The sequence below is a fragment of the Carcharhinus amblyrhynchos genome, chromosome 2 (assembly GCF_965287045.1).
Source record: "Carcharhinus amblyrhynchos chromosome 2, sCarAmb.v2.hapA, whole genome shotgun sequence".
NCBI lineage: Eukaryota > Metazoa > Chordata > Chondrichthyes > Carcharhiniformes > Carcharhinidae > Carcharhinus > Carcharhinus amblyrhynchos.
In genome coordinates this window covers 101,924,032-101,945,977 of record NC_137325.1, presented here as the reverse complement: position 1 = coordinate 101,945,977, position 21,946 = coordinate 101,924,032, and the positions used below count along the sequence as shown (strand labels likewise).

At 43.7% G+C, this 21,946-nt stretch overlaps 1 protein-coding gene across 6 annotated transcripts in view; it reads right to left on the bottom strand.

Annotated features, from left to right (window-relative positions):
• The window catches only part of LOC145356924 (V-type proton ATPase 116 kDa subunit a 1-like), a 246,098-nt gene that overhangs the window by 117,321 nt on the left and 106,831 nt on the right, over nucleotides 1–21,946 (bottom strand). For 3 of the 6 annotated variants that reach the window (XM_080209928.1, XM_080209968.1, XM_080209959.1), the window contains exons 2-6: nucleotides 6,200–6,248; nucleotides 5,704–5,895; nucleotides 4,995–5,073; nucleotides 4,760–4,857; nucleotides 746–874 (exon numbers count right to left, since the gene is read on the bottom strand). In XM_080209928.1, coding sequence (XP_080066054.1) covers nucleotides 746–874; nucleotides 4,760–4,857; nucleotides 4,995–5,073; nucleotides 5,704–5,820 — 423 coding nt within the window. In that variant the 5' untranslated portion in view covers nucleotides 5,821–5,895; nucleotides 6,200–6,248. Of the gene's footprint in view, nucleotides 1–745; nucleotides 875–4,759; nucleotides 4,858–4,994; nucleotides 5,074–5,703; nucleotides 5,911–6,199; nucleotides 6,249–21,946 lie in introns of all 6 variants that reach the window. The other 3 variants (XM_080209944.1, XM_080209953.1, XM_080209935.1) reach the window with 2 other exon arrangements.

Genomic DNA, 21,946 nt, shown 5'->3' with positions numbered 1-21,946 from the left:
GGGAAAAAGGCAGGAAAATGGGGATGAGGAGCATTTGAGCCATGATACATCGAAAAAACACTGAAAATTATTCCAACCATAAATGGTGGTATAAAGCAACAAATACCAAAAGAGTTTTATTCAACCAGCTGCAAATGCTTCAGAAAAGCTTTTAAGCACTTTTCTTGAACAAACTATCAGTTGAACCCTGTGATATCAGAGGGCAGTATATCCATTTGCAGCACTCAGTGATGGTTACTGATCACAATATACAGGAAAGGAGCAAACTGCTTTTATTAAAAACAACAGCCCTGTAGCAATTAAAATTATTTCCTCCATCAACTATATTATTTATTTAATTATATTCAATAATTGCATGAGGGGATTGAAATCATCATGATGGTTTGGTTGGTCTATAAACAGAGGCACAATACCATATGAATAAATGCCAGTAACATTGTATATACATGAATCTGCTCGTCTGTGTTTGGCATTGTGTGGGAGAGTGAAGGGAACAAAAAAGGGAAGGTTGTATCTTGGACAATATCTCTTTCTAGTTCCAGAAACTTTAAATCGCACTGCTATCTTTTAAGAATTCACGAATATGAAACTCATAACAAATGTTAAAATCTAGACAGCTTAATATATTTTCCTCGACTAGAGAACACTTTAATACTTCTGCCGATGGCATTAGAAATACTTGTTATTCCATCATGGTGCAATAACATAAATGTACTCAATACATATGTGGCAATAACTGACATACCTCTTCAAAGAAGTCTTCCGTTATCTGAAGAAGGAATTTTAGCTCTGTCAGCTCCAGGCAATTATTTTTCAAAGCTTCTTGGTTCGTGTTGATCTCTTTCAACTCTTTTTCTAGCTTTTCAAAAGCAGTCTAAATGAGAAAAAGCGGAAATTTCACTGCTTCAATTCCCCACAGTTCTGCAAAGAGCACTTATGAAGGGCAGATAAACCTAATTAAAATTGATTTGCTGAGAGGACAATAGCTTGAAATGTTAACACATCCTTTTATAAAGGAGCCTAAAATATCCATTTTTGACTGAAATGGCAAATACAAATACTTGTTACACTTTTGCTGTTTTCAATCAGATACAAGTCACTAGAATAATACTAACAGAAATTAATTGTGTTCATTTTTGAAAGACAAATCTTTAAGTCATTTTTCCCCTAACTTACTACTTGCGGACTGAAACTATAATCTTGTTATTTTTGCTTCAGGAATAATTTTAAGGATTAAAGTTTTACAATAGTAATTCTGTGCCATCATGACAAATGATGCAATCCTTTTTCTTTGATCACAAGCCAAAAGAAAATACGTTTTACATGCTTCATTGTGAACTATGCCACCCTTCATTCTGATGCTGAGGTAAATATTTGAGAAGGAGAGTCAAGAAAAACAATTTCTTTAAACTCTGTGAGAGGCTCCTCTGGTCCTCAATGAAGAAAAACAATAAATAGCATAAGAATAGACCACAGTCCATGTACTTGGCATTTCATCATCCTGGCAGTCACATGATGCAGTGGTAAGTGATGGAAGCGACAATCATTTAATCCAGCATAATTTAATGTGGTTTTAGAATATTCATCTTTATATTTAATCCACAGGTACCATTATTCTTGAAATACCTGTCAAGTGTTGTATAGCCCAGGATGTTACTATCACAATATACTGACTGGGCATGAAATCACTATTCTTCCACTGTGAAGTCTTAAGCTAAATGGAAACACTCTGAGATGTTATGACAAGATTGACAGTTGGAAGGGGCTGTGATCTAAGGGAGAATGTTTTAATTGATGGATATTGCCTATGACTGACCTCTAACTTCTATTGCTTTGAATTGACTGTGTCTAGTTGAACAAGATTTGCGAATTCCTGACCATAAGCATTGGATAGAATGAGAGGAAAGAGAGAACAGCCACAGTGCCCAGAGCCTTGTAGCATGAAGAAGTGAAAGAGTTGGAAGATGTGAACAAAGAAGGTGTGTGGGGAAACATATTCGAAAAGTGTAATCAAAACTGCATCTCTGATTCTTCCAGCAGATGCAGTAAATACATACAAACTCATAAATATATCAAAAGTAAGTGACAAATATTAAATCATTGAAAATGAAACTGAGAATCTTTTGCTGAGTACAATTACCTTTACGTTGCAAAAGGTCTCCTTAGAGAACACCTAATCACCTTACATTTTAATTTATAGAACAATCCTAGTAAGAAGTCTCACAGCACTGGGTTAAAGTCCAACAGGCTTATTTGGTAGCACAAGATTTTGGAGTGTGGCCCCTTCATCAGGTGAGTAGAGAATTGGTTTCACAAACAGGGCATATATAGACACAAACTCAATTATAAGATAATGGTTGGAGTGCGAGTCTTAACAGGTAATCAAATCTTTACAGCTGCAGAGTCGAGAGAGAGTAAAGCACAGTTTAAAGAGGTGTGAATTGTCTCAAGCCAAGACAGTTAGTGAGATTTTGCAAGCCCAGGCAAGTTGTGGGGGTGACATGAATCCAAGATTCTGATTGAAGTCATCCTCATGTGTGTGGAACTTGGCTATCAGTTTCTGCTGATTCAGCGATTCTGCATTGTCATGAGTCCTGGAGAATGCTTACCTAAAGATCAGTGGCTGAATGCCCGTGACTGCTGAAGTGTTTGCCAACTGGAAGTGAACATCCTTGCCTGGTGATTGTCGAGCGGTGTCCATTCATCCGTTGTTGTAGTGTCTGCATGGTCTTGCCAATGTACCATGTCTCGGGCCACCCAATCCTGCAGCGTATCAGGTAGACAACATTGGCCATGTCACAAGAGTATGCACTGTGTACCTGGTGAATGGTGTTCTCACGTGATATGATGGCTTCTGTGTTGATGGTCTGGCATGTCTTGCAGAGGTTATATGGTGTCGTGGTCACTGTTCTCCTGAAAGCTGGGTGATTTGCTGTGAACAATGGTCTGCTTGAGGTTGCACGGTTATTTGGAGGCAAGTAGTGTGGTGTGGGGATGGTGGTGGTGAAATGTTCATCTTTATTAATGACATGTTGAAGATGTCATATCCCACACAACCAGCCGTCCCAAAGTATCAGGCAATGGGACCTTGTGTGAGAACCTCTCCACTTACATCGAGGGCATCCTGAAACCAATTGTACAAAGAGCTCCCAGCTTCTGTCGCAACACTATGGACTTCTTATAGAAACTCAGCATCCATGGAACAGTTGAACCAGGAACACTCCTCATCACAACGAATGTCTTGGCACTGTACACCAGCATCTCCCATGACAACAGCATTGTTGCAACTACCTTGCTGTGACTCGGCCAATGTTGTCTACTTGATACGCTGTATGAAAGGATGTCCCGAGGCATGGTACATTGGTGAGACCATGCAGACGCTACGACAATAGATGAATAAACACTGCTCGACAATCACTAGGCAGAAGTGTTCCCTTACTGTCGAGAAACACTTTAGCAGTCAAGGGCATTCAGTTGCTGATCTTCGGGTAAGTGTTCTCCAAGGCGGCCTTCAAGACACACAACAATGCAGAATTGCTGAGCAGAAACTGATAGCCAAGTTCCACATACATGAGGGTGGCCTCAATCTGGATGTTGGGTTCATGTCACACTGTCTGTAACCTCTTGCCTGGCTTGCTGCCCTGACTTGAGACAATTCACACCTCTTTAACCTGTGTTTAACCCTCTCTCCACTCGCATTGTCTGCAGCTGTAAAGACTTGATTACTTGTTAAGATTCCAACCATTATCTTGTAATTGAGTTTGTGCCTATATTGCCCTGTTTGTGAAACCAATTCTCCACTCATCTGTTGAAGGGGCTGTGCTCCGAAAGCTCGCGCTACCAAATAAACCTGTTGAACTTTAACTTGGTGTTGTGAGATTTCTTACTGCGCCTACCCCATCCAACACTGGCATTCCACATCATAGAACAATCCTGAATTCCATTCTTTAACATATGTACACACACATTTTATAATTTTTCTAAAACAGACTGTAACCTTTTTTACAATGAATTTTATATATAATAAAAGGAAATCTATGTTGAATCACAGATTCACGCTTTTAGATGTCCAGATCACCAACAACCTCTCTGGCGCCCCCCCACGCCTCCCCCCCCCCGACCCCATGCCAACACTATAGCTAAGAAAGCCCACCAATGCCTCTACTTTCTCAGAAGACTAAGGAAATTGGCATATCAGCTACAGATGCGCCATAGAAAGCATTCTTTCTGGTTGTATCACAGCTTGGTATGGCTCCTGATCTGCCCAAGACCGCAAGAAACTACAAAAGGTCGCGAATGCAGCCCATTCCATCATGCAAACCAGCCTCCCATCCACTGACTCCATCTACTCTTCCTGCTGCCTCAGCAAAGCAGCCAGCATACTTAAGGACACCATGCACCCCAGACATACTCTCTTCCACCTTCATCCGTCAGGAAAAATATACAGAAGTTGGAGGTCACGTACCAATCGACTCAAAAACATTTTCTTCCATGCTGCTGCCAGACTTTTGAATGGACTTACCTTGCATTAAGTTGATCTTTTTCTACATCCTAGCTATGACTATAACACTTCATTCTGCACTCTCTCGTTTCCTTCTCTATGAATGGTATGTTTTGTCTGCACAGCGCACAAGAAACAGTACTTTTCACAGTATGTTAATACATTTGACAATAATAAATCAAATCAAATCAAAGAAGAAGGCAGTAATTTCTTGCAGAAGTAGTGAAATAGGCAGTTGTTGCAGAAATCGATAATTACCTCCAATTCAATTACATCCCTTGGGCAAGGGGCCTTATCATTTTCTGCACTTTCAATGATTGGAATGTTAGCTTTTGTAATTTCTTTTTCTAAAAACCCTGCAAGAAAAGTAAAACAATGAATTGTGAGACACAGCACTCAACTTTAAGCACTTGTCATTTTTTCAAATAATTCAGGTTTTGAAACAAATTTTACGAGGAAAATTTAAATGATCCAATTGGAACATAAAACCTACGTAGAATTCTCTCCATCTCATCACATCTTCTGACCTCATTCACAAATTTCCTCTGGAAAGCAATGATTCCTGGATTCAACTACAAGAGTATGGGAAAAATCAGTAAGAAGCTGTTGCTAATGTGAAAAGGATAGAGACAAGCAATAATTTCTCTGATATCAGTTGATTTTCTATTGACACTTGTAATTGCTCACTCAAAACTTATTAAATGAATCAAAAAGATATGTGATAAGCTGTCTAGTTTGTGGAGGCAACATAGCTAAATGAGTTTTGTATCATTTTTAATCATGTAAGCATCAGTTGTAGACAACGCAGAGATAAATGCTTTTGAATAGAATTAGATCACATCTTTGTAAACAAAATAAATGTAGGTCTGTTGACAAATATATTTATAAATGGTGGCACAGTGGTTAGCACTGTCGCCTCACGTTGTCAGGGACCTGGGTTTTATTCCCGGCTTGGGTCACTGTCTGTGCGCATTCTCCCCCTGTCTGTGTGGGTTTCTTCCTGGTGCTGCGATTTCCTCTCACAGTCCAAAAGATGTGCCAGTTAGGTGCATTGGCCATGCTAAATTCTCCCCCCGTGTACTCGACCAGGTGTCGGAGTGTGGCGACTAGGTGATTTTCACGGTAGTTTCATTGCAGTGTAAGCCTACTTGTGATACTAATAAATAAACTTTAAATATTTTTTAAACGTAAAAAGTACTCACATCTCTGAATTGTACAAGTCCTAGCTCTCCCAGTTCATTAACACAACAGTATGCTATCTCGGTCTGAAAGAAAAGTTGAACCAAGCACATCTCTTCACTCCTGAAGACAGATCCCATTCTCAACTGCGATTAATCTCTTGGAAGTCAAAGTGAGGGGCTTTGCTTTGTTGTATTTGATCTCAGAGTTCTTTCCTGGAGAAAAATTAGCTGCACATATCACTTCAAATATTAATGTTTAGCCTTTTGCTTCCATTATTGATTGAAGAAGATAAAAGGCGTTTGAGTATTTTTTAACTAGTTAGCTTATAATCCTAACAACTTGTCTAATTCCTGCATCAATCAAACTCTATACAGTTAAGAAACAAAGCCAAATAAAAAGCTTAAAACACTCCAGCCTGTTCCTCAATTAACAGGGAAGCATATATTTAAACAAGGTTTCATAATGTGATGAAGTATAATAATATTTATTTACACTTTGTGATAAAATCAAACATACCTTGCAAACTGAAATCCGACAAGAGGAGACAACCACCAACAAATGTGCCCTGGTAATGCACAAAAGCATACTATTGATAATGTGGGTTTTGTATATTACTTTATTGGTACCAAAAGTCAATAAGTTTCCATGCCCAGCAGTTGTACTGATAAAACTTTTCCCAGGGCTCTTCTGTCACAAATCAATATAATTAATGTGACAGAATTATCAATGTGGTCTCTCAACCTAATAAAATTCATTCTCATCTGGTGTCAAATCATGGAAGACACGTGTAGTAAAGCAACACAATGGGGGTGGGATTCTCACCAAAAAATTGCAAAGAGTTGTTTATAGGGAGATATGAGGAACACAATTTGGTTTTCTCTCCAGATCTTCAGGCAGCATGGTAACACAGTGGTTAGCACTGCTGCTTCACAGCTCCAGGACCTGGGTTCGATTCATGGCTTGGGTCACTGTCTGTGGGGAGTTTGCTCATTCTCTCGTGTCTGTGTGGGTTTCCTCTGGGCAGTTTGGTTTCCTCCCACAGTCCAAAGATGTGTGGGTTAGGTTGATTGGCCATGCCAAAAATTACCCTTAGTGCCCTGAGATGCATAGGTTAGAGGGATTAGTGGGTAAATATGTACGGCGGTAGGGCCTGGGTGGGATTGTAGTCTGTGCAGACTTGATGGGCTGAATGGTCTCTTTCTGTACTGTAAGGATTTTACGATTCTTACCATACTCTGCTTAAAAAAAGGGAATGTTTTTCACGACACCATGCTGAGAGCTGCACACGGGCAAATCTTGACTGTACTGAGATCAGGATGCCATCTTTAAAGTGCGCCTCAGTCATAACAGGAATAAACCTCCCTATCAAACCATCATGGAGGCTTTAGGGGGCTCCTGTCTCTACCCCACTTCCCCCCAATCAGAGTCAGCACTTCTCTCCCTCCTCTTCCTGCCAATCATCATTTCCACACCTTCCCCCAATCATCAGCCCTTTCCCTCCCTATCATTAGTCCCTTCCCCTCTGATCATCAGCCCCTTCCCCCATGCGATCATCAACCTCTTCCCCTCTTGGTCACTGCCCCCCACGATCATTGGCCCCTTCGCCTGTTGCTCATCAATTCTTTTCCCACCGACCATCGGTCCCTTTCCCCTCCCCGATCATCGTTCCCTTCCCCTTTTGATCATAGGCCCCTTCTCCCCTTCCCCTCAATCATCATCTCCTTCCCCCTGATAATCAGCCCTCATTCCCCCTTCCCCTCCTTCTCAGTCCAATCATTGGCCTCTTCCCTCCTTCCACACACCCCTCCGTAGTAAATGGTGCTGTGTGATGCTATGCCAGCGTCTGCTGAATATGTGATGAGGGAGGAGGTCCCGGAGTCAGTGCTCACTAATGACATGCTAATGTATTCAAATGAGCTTCCTGGGTCCTGCGGCATGTCCTCACTCCGCCAGCGAGGGGTCTGGAAGATTGTAACTTGTAAACTCGATGGCGTGAATCACACGATCTAGATTTTGAGTGCGTACTGCCATTCCTGCAGACAGAAAGTGCAGGCTGAAAGTCAGCCCGTATAGTGTTAGATCAGGCGGGAAAAGCTATAGGAAACTCGCCCACTTCACAGATGCCTCCTCTCACCGATTTAGCAGCACTCTGTGTAATTTCAAAGTGCTGGTGAGGATCACACAGCCAGCTGGATGGGTGGGGCCTAAACTTGTTGGCAATGTCAGAATTCTGAGATCACGGTGTCCTTTTACCAGGCATCCCGATCTCAATGTTAAATTTAAGGCTCCCCTTGCCCCACCCCCCCCACCAGAATGGACAACAAAACTACCCCCCCCAACATCTTTTAATATTATGTTACAATATTATAACATACGGAAATCACATTTACATTGTTTTAAGCTGCTCGCAAGATTTAGCAGCCATCATGGGATTTGCACTGCAGTTAACGGGGCTGATAGATCATGGCCAACGAGCTTGTTCATATTTATTCCAGCCTTCAATGATCTGATTAATTGGAATACAGAGGTAAACCGAATCCACTTGCACTCAACTCATTAAATCAACATATCTCATTTGAATGCAACTTTCACAAATTCCCAAACTAATCAAACCACTTGCATTACAATTTGGGACATTTGTAAGCAATTTGCTGCATGAAGGTCTGACTTGTGAATTCTCTGCATTCCTATTCCAGTTTGCAGTTCAAACCCTCAAATTTTCCTCCAATCTGTCGTCAAGGTTACCTGGTTACAATGCTAGGTGCAATGCTACTGTTTCTTTTTCAAGTGGAACATCATGTATTTATATAGTAAGAAGTCTCACAACACCAGGTTAAATCCTACAGGGGGGATTTATTTGAAATTATGAGCTTTTGGAGCACTGCTCCTTCATCAGATAGTAATTTCAAATAAATCTGTTGGACTTAAACCTGATGTTGTCAGACCTCTTACTGTGCCCCCCAGTCCAACACTGGCATCTCCATCTCTTGTATTTATATCATTACAAATGCCCAAGAAGCTTAATAAAGGGTTTCAGACAACAAACAGGAATTGGGGGAAGAGTGAAGGCCTCAAGCTAAAGGCGTGGTCCAAGACATATCTTTTGAGGAGATTTTTGATGATGCAATTGCATGTAACATAATAGAAAAGTTCAGGAAGGAATTGTGGACTGCAGAATTTAGAGGGAATAGAAGCGTTATTCCTGCTTGTGGAAAATAGGGAGGAGTATTTGCTGAGGGAGTCTTAGGCATGCTGTAATAGGAACAGACAAACTGAAAGGAAAAGTAGGCCATTTGGCTCCTCAAGCCTGCTCCGCCATTCAATAAGGTCATGGCTGATCTTATTGTGGACGTAACTCCATGCGGGCTCTCTCCTGAAATGGCGTAAGGGTTCTGAACTCCGGCATTACTCCGGCTGGGAGTGCTTGCTCACGCGTGTTGTGGCTTATTTTGTTTTGCAATGACACAGATAGAGAAAATGTAGGCAGGAGTGTTAACATTTAAGGAGATGATGCGTGGCATGGTAGCACAGTGGTTAGCACTGTTGCCTCACAATGCCAGGACCCTGCTTCGATTCTCTGTTTGAGTCACTGTCTGCACATTCTTCTAGTGTCTGTGTGGGTCTCCTCTGGGAGCTCCAATTTTCTCCCACAGTCCAAAAGATGTGCTGGTTAGGTGCATTAGCCATGCTAAATTCTCCCTCAGTGTATCCAAACAGGCACCGGGGTGTGGTGACTGGGGGATTTTCGCAATAACTTCATTGCAGTGTTAATCGACTTGTGACACTAATAAATAGACTTAAACTTAAACTTAAAACTTAGGTGTGTCCTGCATGGGTCTTGAGTAGGAATTGGAGTTTGTGGAGATTCCAATAAGTTGGGAGAGCTCAACTTAATCACAGCAATCACTATAAATGGCTCCCAACACTCCCTGGCACTTGTTCCACATCTACTGCAGAGGATGGCAGCCAGGAAGCCCAGATCTCGTTTCTCAGAGGGAGCCTTCACCAGACTGCTGGATGGAGTGCAACAAAGAGAGGATGCAGTCTACTCCTGCCCCACAAAATATCCTTCCATCAAGGTCATCAGCCCCACTTGGAATGGAGTGGCAGCCATTGTGAGTGCCAGTTCACTGCAAAAGAGAATTGGCAGCAGTGCCCCAAGAATATGAATGATCTACACTCAGCCAGGGTAAGTGAGCTTCATGCAGGCATTTTTTAGACCCCCTCTCACAGCCCCTCGCACCTTCACATTCATCTCTTGCCCAGCCACTTCGGGGTTTATCAACACCTGTAAGGATGCCCTACTCCCCTCTCGCCCAATCAACCCTCTACTGTGGGCGATTGCCCGAGCTCAATTGCCTTTGTAGCCTTATCAGGAGAGGTTCTTTTCAGTGAGGATCACGTACGGTCCCCACGACTGGGGACCAGCTGCAGTTGCCTCATCGGTACAACAGGAGTCCATTGAAGCCTCCCTGTGAGGTTGAGGGCAAGGGTGGGGATGCCCCTTGGGCAATGTCAGCCTTTCACCCCAGTGGGCAATGCCGTGGAGCAGGATCGCGGGAGGTGGGGCATATGGGGCTAGGCTGATGAGTAGGGAGGGGGACCCGCTGAGACTCTGCATCGCGATTGGTTTGGGGGGAGGGGGGAGAAGGGCTGATTGGCCTGGGTGGTGGAAGGGTAAGAGTGATGTCTCCAGGTGGTGTGAGGCTCGCGACTGGCCAAGGGGATAGTTGGGGTGGGGGCTGGTTCAAGGCCGGCTACAGCAGTTTGCCATTGTGCATGTGTAGCCACAGAGGTCTGCACCTGCGCAATAGCACCCTCTGCTGCTACAGCAGGCTGGCAGGTGCTTTAAGACCTGTCCGCTTCCCCTACAAGCAAGGAATGGTTTAGTCCATTTTTTCATGCATTAAGTGCGTAATGTTCTGGATTTGAACTCACCAAAAATATGGGTTGGAAACTCTACCACTTTCCCAACTGTCCTAGATTTAAAATTTATTTGGTAAATTTGCCCTCAGTGAGTCTACTAAGAATCAGAATGGGTGAGACAACGAGTGGCATGGTGGCACAGTGGTTAGCACTGCTGCCTTACAGCTCCAGGGATTGGGTTCAATTCCAACCTTGGGTGACTGTGTGGAGTTTTCACTTTCTCCCAGTGTTTGTGTGGGTTTTCTTTGGGTGCTCCAGTTTCCTCTCACAATCCAAAAATGTGTATGTTAGGTGGATTGGCCATAGTAAATTGCCCTTTAATGTCTTAGGATGTGTAGGCTAGGGGCATTAGCAGGGTAAATGCATTGGGTTATGGGGGTAGGGCCTGGGTAAGATGCTCTGATGGAGTGTTGGTGCATACTTGTTGGACCAAATGCCCTCCTTCTGCTCTGTCTGGATTCTATCAATCTATGAATGTCGCTAGAATTTCAGGAGAGGAGAAAGAGGGAGAAAGAGATATTCAGGAGTGAGAAAGAGGAAACAGGAGAAGGAAAAGGGGAGAGGGAGGGACAGAAAAAGAAGCTTGGAAAATTGGGACTGGAGCTAACAGCTCAAAGGAGGAGAGAGGGCAGACAGCTGAACACTGCGCGGTAAAGTCTCCCTCTGCTCGGGATCACCCTCTATCTCACCAACCCAGAATCACTCCCTGACCTACCCCTCAAGTACGCTCGACTCATTCCCAGATTCAAACAAAGTGACATGCCACTTTTGGGAAAGCAGCAGGACAGTTAAAACAGCAATCAGATATCTGGACATGTTTAATTCAAGGGCTGTCAGTGTGATCTCAAGAGGTGTACTCCTTGCTGACTCCTGATGTGTCCATGATTTATGAGCAGGCTGAGGCTGCCATTCACAGTGCTGATGAGTTAGTCCGAAGGCATATCACCAGCAATTGCAGAACACTCACAGGAAACCCAGACAGACCCACATCCCATTCAAACCGCTGAAGCAAATGGAGTTTGACCGATGAGTACAATATACAAAAAAATCTGTGTGGGTTATATGGGTGATATTGTTAGAATTTAAAAATACCTACACCCCAGTTTGAGGGTATACCGGGAGGAGTAGAGAATCCGCACAGCCAGGGATGCAGTCAGCTCAGCAAACAGCTACAATCTCACCCCAGGCCAGGAAACTCAGGAAGATCCTTCACAAACCACTCCCATGCCCATTGGAATGATCAGAAAGAGTCCCCACCCAGGAAAACAAGCAGGAGCAAAGGTGCAAAAAGCCCCCCTGCAGCCTGAAATCTGGGTGTTCTCATTGTGACAAAATAGGTCACTCCGGATCTGAATGCTGGAAGCTGGGTCTAATAGAGCTTCATCACGATAATTTCCCAAATGGGAGTGAAACATAACAGGCAGGGACCCCTGCTGCAGAAAATCCCTCTCTGGAGGCCTGGCACTATGTTTTTCCCTTTCAGAAACAGTGTCCCTTACCCATCCCAAAATGTGAGAAAGTCTGTTATACTGCTCCAGATGTGGAGATGCTGACGTTGGACTGGGGTAAACACAGTAAGAAGTCTCACAACACAAGATTAAAGTCCAACCGATTTATTTGATAGTAATCTCACAAGCTTTCAGGGTTTGCCCCTTCATCGGGTGAATGGAGAGTTCTGGCCTCAGACAGAGCATATAACAGTTTACAGATTACTGATTAGAATGCGAGTCTTTACAACTGACCTGCTATTCAAGTCTTAAAGATGCGGACAATCTTTAACCAACTCCCCCCCCACCGCCCCCCCCCAACCCCACCCCCCACCCTGCCCCCGGACCGGGATTCTGCCTGAAGGCCAAAGCACTGATCCTTGGAGTGGGAGGACAATCTGTGATTGCACACCGCCATCTACAGTGTGACCTTGTTTCAGGCCCTGTCATGATAGGAATTGTCCCTGTGTGACCAATAGCAGGAGTTGACTGTCTCCTTGGAAATGATTTGGCTGGCAGCAAGGTGTTAGTCAGTGAAAGAAAAGAGGCCAACGTCAGCCAGCTGAAATCTGCAGGAGAGCAGAAAGCTGGAGGAACAACAAAGGGCCTAAGGAGTGAACGAGCCCCCATAAACCTTGAGCGAGGGCTGGTCAAATATATCAAGTCTGGCCAGTAAAGCTAAAGGAGGAAACAACTTCACAGAATAGCTCTCAAATTAAACAGGGACTGAGAAGTCCTCAAGCAACAAAAGAGAAAGGGCCCGATTTTACCATCAAGTTGCGCCTGTTTTCAAAAAAACAAAGAGCAAAGATCAAAGAAAATTACAGCACAGGAACAGGTCCTTCAGCCCTCCAAGCCTGCACCGACCATGCTGCCTGACTGAACTAAAACCCCCTATGCTTCCGGGGACCATATCCCTCTGTTCCCATCCCATTCATGTACTTGTCAAGATGCCCCTTAAAAGTCACTACTGTATCCATTACCTCCTCCGGCAACAAGTTCCAGGCACCCACCAGCCTCTGTGTAAAAAATCTACCTCATTCATCTCTATTAAAACTTGCTCCTGGCACCTTAAACCTATGCCCCCTAGCAATTGACCCTGGAACAAAGCTTTTGACTATCTATTCTGTCCGTGCCTCTCATAAACTTGTAGACTTTTCGGGTGCAAAAACTTGGTAAAGTTGTGCGTGAGGCGAGTAGTATGATCCACACCCATCTCCATGCCTGTTCTCCCCTCATCTATCGCCAAAAATGACCACCACGTGGACTTTGCCCAAAGCGGCGTGACATCAATTCAAATGTATTTGCATGTATTTAAATTTACTTAATGGACCGCACACCCAAACCTACCAGCACTTCTCCCTTTACCACTGCGTTCGCCCATCCACATTCGGTATGAAACAGACATGGTCCACAAAGGTCCGATTCGGGTGCTCCAGCTTCTGAAGAAGTAAGTTCAGAAATTCTGGCGACTCTCTGACTCAGATCGGTGGTGGGGTGGTTGGGGGCGGAGGAAGGAGATGGCTCAGATTGCTCTCTGGTGGAGTGGAGGTGGGGAGAAGGGGGTCAGGTGGCTCTCTGGTAGGGGGAGAGAGGCAGGTCAGACCACTCTCTGGTGGGGAGGGTGGCAGGGAGGATCCGCTGCTAATCTGCGTGTGAGCGATCGGGGGAAATGGGGGGGTTCCACTTTCACTCTGCATGCGATTGGTGAGGAGGGGTGATGGGAGGGGGCAGGGGACCGCGATCATTCTGGGTGGGGAGAGTGGGGGATAAGGGGGCCAGTTATGTTGTGGGGGTGGAGCAATGTCTGTAGGGGCCAGAGGGAGGCATTACTGGGCCCAGGAGCGACGTGGCAGGGGAGTATTTTCTATTATTTTTGTTGTGTATGCACAGTTGAAGACTCCGATCGGAGCTGCAGCATTCCGGGCGCGATAAGCCCAGCCCACAGGCTTCTGCAGAGTGATTCAAAATGGCTGAAAGTCTAAAAGTTGGATCCGAAACCCTCCCAGATTCAGCTCTTAGAATCAAAATGGCAAAACTGAGCCCAAGAGCTGGGCCATCCCTTAAAAACAGTGATGTTCCAGGATGATATGGAACCCCCCACTCCCAATCCAAAAACACTGGCTGAGAAGCCACTGATTGGCCTGACTGCTAGCTCTATAGTGTATTTAAATAAGGACCAGGAAAGTTCCCAAATCGGTCCAGAAAGAATGAGAGTGATGGCTCACTAAGTTGAAAAGCCAACAGGAACTGTAATGAGGGCTGACCATCCACCAGAGTAGTCATGATGTGGGTATGCCGGCGTTGGACTGGCGTAAACACAGTAAAAAGTCTGGTACATCCACCAGAGGGCAGTATCCTTGCAAAAGACACAGGGGCCAATTCTCCCAGCCCATTCTGCTGCTCTAGCAGTACAGTGGGCCAGGAGAGATTAGCGAAGGCTGTTTTGCGGGTTTCCTGCTGGGCATCACAGCCTCCGCGAGTCTCCCAGACTACAACTTCTGGTGTAATCAGCTCGGCATTGATCTCCAGTGTGGAGCTGATTACAATATGGAAATCTCCATTTACATTTCATTAGCGGGCTCGGGACTGATCTACTCCTGCGTCCCACTAAAGGGGAGTCAGGCGACCAGACCCCGCTGGAGGGAAGAAAGGGTGTTGAGGCCCTCCTAAGATGTTGGGGGTAAGAAGGGTGCCCTTTGGGCAGTGTCAGCCTGGTACCCTGATCGCACGGTGATAGTATCACACAACACAATGGAGTGCATCCTCAATGTGAAGCCGGGGCTTTGTCTCCACAACAACTGTGCAGGACTCTTATCAATACTGTCATGGACAGATGCACCTGCGGCAGGCAGAATGGTGAGCACGAGGTCAGGTATGTTTTTCCCTCTTGTTGGTTCCCTCATTGCTATGTAACAGCTATGTCCTTTAGGACCTGGGTAGCTTAATCTGTGGTGGTAATACTGAGACATTCTTGGTGGTGGACATTGAGAGTCCACCTTTACTCTACACCTCCTCTAATGTCTTTATTCTTATCACATTTACAACATCTTGTAACTTGTCCCAAAGTCTTTGACTTCACAGGGTTAGTCTTTCACGTGTCTTAACAAATCTTTCTGAACTTGATCTGATCTTTTTCTGAGGTTCCACATTCTCCTTTCTGCCAGTATGAATGTTCGTCTCCTGGGTGGCTGACTCCTTCTTTCTCTGCAGGATCTGAATGGTAAGGCCAAGTTTCTGATGGCTTTCTTTCCAAGGATATTAAGGCACTGTTGTTTCTCCTTATGCCACCCTGGATTGCCTCTGTCTTGTACGATCTTGGTTGTGGATATCTTCTGATGATTGTGTCTTCTGTCTGTTGGCTTCATGCCCATTCTTTCTCCCTGGGCTTTGACACTATTAACTTACATTCTCTGCCTGTGGTTAAAGTTACAAGCCAGGCAACGTAGGGACATAGGACATAGGAGCAGGGTTGGACCATTCAACCTTTCACTCTGCCATTCAAGGTGGTCATGGCTGATCTGGTTTTTTCTCAACTTCATTTCGCCATCTGCCCCGCATAACTTTTGACACCCTCCTCTGCCAACAATCTGTCTAACTCAGCCTCGAGTGGATGTAATGACTCAGCCTCCTTTGCATTCTGGGGAAGTGAATTCCACATACGAACTGCCCTTGGTGAGAAACTAATTTCTTCTCATCTCTGTCTTAAATGGTAGACCTCTTAATTTTAAACGGTGTTCCTGGAATTTTGTCTCTCCCACATGTGCAAACATCCTCCTGGTATCTACCCTATCAAATCAAATCAGGATCTTAAATGTTCTAAACCCCAGTTGGTATATGCCCAGCCTGTTCAGCCTGCCACGATGATGTGACTTGTGCAGAGTGATAAATCCGACTAAACATATGCTGAACTGTTTAAAAAGGACTTTTTAAAGACAAGAAAAAAATACTGACTAAAGATGGGTGCCACAAGTCACCTGGTTTGCCAGTTCACCAGCTTCTGGAAAATTCTGAATTGGATTTACAATTCAATTTGCAACTTGAAATGAGAAAGAGCAAACTACTTAAAAATGCAAGGCCATCTTCAAAGGTGAAGGTGAAAAAAGCAAACAAGACATCCTTGATGGAATATTAAACAAGGTTCATTTCAAATGAAGATCCATTGAAAGTCGTCACTATTTAAGGAACAGACAGTAAAATGCAAAATGCTGGACATTGAAACAATGGCTGCTACAGGCAGACCCACCCGAAGCCCCTTGGAATTATACAATGGATGAAGTATAACAGGCCAGACTGCCAGCCACTGCAGAGAGATTGCAAGTGATACAGAGAATGTCAAGAAAGTTTTCAGCAGAGGAAATATTTATTTATTTGTTTGTTTATTTATTTATTGTCACAAATAGTCTCACATTAACACTGCAATGAAGTTACTATGAAAATGCCCTAGTTGCCGCACTCCGGCACCTGTTCGGGTACACTGAAGGAGAATTTAGCATAGCCAATGCACCTAACCAGCCCGTCTTTCAGACTGTGGGGCGGAACAGGAGCACCCAGAGGAAACCCGTGCAAACATGGGGAGAACATGAAGACTCCACATGGACAGTTACACAAGCCAGAAATTGAACCTGGGTCTCTGGTGCTGTAATAAGCTAAAAAACTGTGTTCTCTCCCACTCTTTCTTTTGGAGAAAGCATGTGTCATCCGGTTCAAGAAGTCAACTATCACTTACCAGTGAACAGAGATTCCATAATAATAACTTAAATTAGCATCAATGTTTAAAAATTATGCCTCAAGAAAAATCCAAGACACTTAACTGTGCGTTTTTTTAACCTTTTTTCTTGAACTCTAACGTCCTTTATTTCTAAAACCTGTGTGCAGCATTGCACTTTTATTTCATTCTCGGGTTAGTATTTAATAAATTTACTCTTCCTTTAACTCAAGAAAACCTTGTATGAAGAAATGTTACATTTTTCAATATTTTCCAAATATCACTGTGGTACTGTGAAGCAGGAAGAAGTGTCACAACACCAGATTAAAGTTCAACAGGTTTATTTGGAATCACAAGCTTTTGGAGAGCTACTCTTTCCTTAGCTGAGTCACACAGACTTCTTATTGTGCCCACCCCATTCCAACGCTGGCATCTCCACATTATGGCTACTTGAACCAGGCTTATGTGTACGAGTATGGGTGCAGTTAACTTGATTACGCTGAAGAGAGTAAATGCAAGGTCCAGAAAATCAAATAGGGGTTAGGTGTGAAAGCATGTAGCTTGAAGTGGAGATTTACAGAGCTAAAATGGGATACTAGTGCGCAACTTGAATGGAAATGTACATTAGGAAATTAAGGGGAGTGACTTGAAGTTAATGATAGTATTTCAAAAAGAAAATGTACAAAGGGCATATGTTGTAAATGGGTGAAGCAAAGCAGTAAGTTCACTTTGATCCATAAGGTAGTTGCCAGAAAATAACATGAACAGCCTGTAAATTCTGAGAAAGGGACCTTCACAGGAATATAGAACAACAGCGTTGAAGATGAAAGAGGAAAAACCATATTTAAAGTGAGATTGAAGACATTTGTTGGAGGATGTGGATGTAAGATCTTGAAGCAGTTTGTGCTGGAAATAGACCAAAGTTAAAGACAGAAAAGCCTGTGTACAACTTCCCCTATAGCAACAGTGAATTTGTGGTAATATTATTGGAATTTAGTAGATTAAATCAACGGGGACTGTTGCTTAAAAGGGATGTTTGACTCTAAGTTAATTAAGCAGAAATCTTTTGAGAAATGTTTCTAAAAGTACTGTTAACTTTCTCTTTTAACCCAAAGAAAATACTGGAAAATCTCTGCAGGTCTGGCAGCATCTGTAAGGAGAGAAAAGAGCTGACATTTCGAGTCCAGATGACCTTTTGTCAAAGCAATGTGTATGATGGGACCTTTTAATGTTGACTAGCTTTTGGAAGTCTTCATCCAGTTCCAGCAGCTAGCATGGGTGGCTGAGATCTAACTTGGTGTACTTTAGGCCTCCTGCTAATTTTGCAGAGAGGCCCTTGAGCCTCAGATTGGGGTATCAATCTATCTGGCCTCCTGGGTTCACAGTTAACTCATAGGACGGAACTCTGCCACCTCACCTGCCACAGATTCGGAGAGGGCGAGGGTCTGACAATGGAAATTTCCGTTGACCTTGGGTGGGAATTTCCAGTCTCGTCCGAGTGAGACTGTAAATTCCCGTCCAGTGACTCCACAGATTCTTACAGTACGATCAAGCTTCAAAACAGGGTCAGCATGAGAGCAGCCCATTCAGGAAACTGAACACATTTAATGACATCCAAGTCTTCTAATCTCTTTAACTCCATTTCCATGATGAAATGCATAAGGCTCTGTGTTGAGCATGGAAGAATTTTGGTGCAGCCCTGCCATTCAAATAAATTTTAGCTTTGGCCCAGTTCCTTTTGGAAAATCTCAGAGCAACTATATTGAAACTCCTGGAAGTCTCTATGCTGAAGATTTAATAGCTTCAGCCAGTCCAATTATATCTATTTTATCCAGCCTCTACTCATAAGACAAGGCCTGTGACCCTCAATTACTAAAATTGGTAACTGTGTGGTCTGGTTCCTACAGGATTTCATTAATGCAACTGACCCTACAATCTTCAGCACCTCACCAGTATAAGTTGATAAAATAACTTGTGAATAACTCAACCTTAAAGGATTTTCTAGAGGTATCTGAGAACTTGTTCACTTATTACTCTGGCCACAGCTCCTGTGTTGATCTCCATCTTGAGCGGTCTACCGTTGACCAATACGGCTATCTCAATGATCGGCATGTTGTTGAGTTGGACCTGGTTAAGAAAATAAGTTCCAGATGTCCTGTTGGGACCCTCAGCCAGTTGGTTTAATGGTGTTATCTTAATCATTGTACTTTTTGTGCATTCTGTCCTGTTTGCTTTATCCTACACATCAAGCCTGCAAATGGCCCTTCTTCTTTTAGTGTAAACATGTATAACTTTTACACCAGCCTTTCCTGGGCATGCTCTCCTCCACCCCAAAGACATAGTTCCATCCCTGCTGTGCTATGCTTCTCGGGTTCTGCTCCATCCTCATGCGGGCTGTTCCTCGCGGCAGCTATTTGCAGCCACAAATTATTCACCTAGTTGGGCAAGATGTAATTCACTTACACTTTGCTCAGCACATTCAGTCACCTGAGCCATCTCTATAGCTTCTTCCAAAAAAATTTTAGTCCCAGCCTTTTTTATATCATGAAGCTGTTTGTCTTGCAGATCAAATAGTCTCTTATCATCTCCCTCAAAGCTGGACTGAATTCACAATGCTCTGCTAGACTGAGTAGCCTGGCCACAAACCCAGAGACTGTCTCCCCTGGTTCCCTCACAGCTGAATGAAGCTTATACCTCAACATGACGATGGATGGTCAGGGGTTATAGTGGTTCTTGACTAGTCCCACTATTTGGTCAAATATCTTAGTGTCTGGAGTTAGATGATATTAGGCTTCTTACTCAGCTGTAAGTTTGTGAGCCACAGACTATAAATAGTATCAACTTTTATTTTTCATCTGCAGTGATTTCATTAGTTATGAAGAAATAGCATATCCTGTCAATATACTGGGGGCAATTTTATGAGAAATACTCTGTGTCCAGTTAATGTGAAAACAGGAGAGTTGCAGATCCAGTTTTTGGGCAAGTCTTTACTCCCAGTCCTATGTACTTAGTGCGTGAAAAATGGGCTAGACTGTTTCCAGCCACAAGAGACAGTGAGAAGAGCTTAACTTGCCAACCAGCTTGATCAAGCAGCGGAGAAAGCTGTTGCGCATGTGCAAACCTCTGTGGCTGCGCATACAGAATTATAACAGCAGAGGCCTGACAGAGAGAGAAAGATTGAGCTATCAAGCCTCTGCTGTTGCAGCCGGCCTTAACCCAGCCCCCCACTGCTATTGTGGGGGCCTGATCACGAGCCCCACACTGCCTGAACATTGATGGATTGGGCAAGTCAATAAAATTTGGGTCCCTGTCTCCAGTTCTCAAGCTCTGAGTCAAATGACTATCTTCCCATTGAAGGCATTTTAAGGACATCTGATCCAGTTTCTTCTTAACTTCAATGATCACCTTGCTGTCCTCTAACTACACACTGCAATCTCTCAATGAGTGATGCAGATTTTCCTCATTAACAGTATAATAACTAGAGGTGATTCAATGTGGCTCCAAACAACAAGGGCTTATTGACTAACAATAACAATATATATCTAACAAGTTAAGAGTGTAGACTGGTGCATAAGCAAGGATACTATCATGCCTTTGGATGTGGAATGGGTAGGTTGACCTGGGAAGGTTCAAAATCTGTCTTTTGGGGAAATCTATTCAAAGTTAAAGTTCCGAATCTTTTTCTGTTGGGGATCAGCAGAGCCATTGGTTTCAGAACTCTGGCTGTTCAATATCTGATTAAAGGTCCTCTGAAGCGTGGGGGGGTTTTACAATGTGGCCAGCACTCAGGGGGTGAGTGATGGTTCAGTTACTCTGGGCTATCTGCAGTGGAATGCTGGATAGCTCTCTCTGTGAGTACCAGGTCTTTTGATCGTAGCGCTGAGTGGCTCTGGTTCAGCTTAGCTCCTTCTTGGCCTTGTTAACCTGTGAGTTCAGCTATTCAAACCTGGGGACTGTGGTTAGGCTGACGATCGGGAGATGGGGGTGTTTTAAAGAGACTTGGACCTGTTTAGGAGATTCTGGTCCAGTGTCCGGCTGTTTTATTCAGCATGATTTCCAGAATGAATATTGCACATTTTGCATTACAGAGTGCCCTAGCAGGATACATTCTGGTAAGTGGTGGGCAGGACCTATTTCTGTTGGAGAGGCCAGCAGCATAGCACTGAGCAGGCCACTGCACATGCGTCGATCAGTCTGTGCAGAGATCAGCACATGCAGGTGATCCACAATGCCGACCTCAAGGACACTGGCCAGCTCAATCGCTAGCCAGTCCCACAATCCCCCATCACTGGCCTTCTGACATCCCCTCCGACTCCCCGATCGCTGGCACCCCAGGCCTTCTGAGCCAGCCCCGATGTCCCTAAAATTTAAATTCAGACCATACAGAACTTTTGAGTTGAAACTGACCCCAACAGCACTGGCCACTTTAATTACATCTGGCTGCCTGGTTTAGCTATCTGATTGAGATATTCTTTAATGTTCCTGTTATCACAGTTCTTAATTGGATCATGTATATAAACTAATTGACTAGTGTAGATATGAAGCATCTTACCAAAATAGAAAATTAAGAGATACTCATGGTTCACATGGTTAACAGCAATTATGCGCAAGAAGAAAGTGCAATGTGATAACAGAACAGCATTAAGGAATTGTACTGATCTTGTTGACTGAACTGTAGAGAGATACATGTTTGCTAGCTAAAAATTCATCTTGATAATTGATTTCTATATAAGTCATTCATTTATAAGGTGTGCTGACTAAGTGATAGGGAATGATTGCTATTAGCCAACAACTCCATTATCATTGCATCAGGGGAGAGGAGGTGAACTAGATGGACAATTGTCTGCTTTTATCAAGCAGTTTCTATGATATGGAATTATGATATGGATATGGAATATGGAATTTCAATTTGTTTGGCATAACAGTATAATTGGCAAATGTACCAGGATTCAGGCACATCTGAATTCTTTAGGATTTAAAAAAGAGAAACTCCAGTAGCTCCATGAGAATGCATGCAAAATGGAAGAGGTACAGATTACCAACTATGAGTGTCTCAGTAGATCAGTAATCTGTGATAGGTTTATGCCCATCTAATAAAACTTATACAGAGAGTTTTGGTGCTGGATTGTCTTATTGAGGATT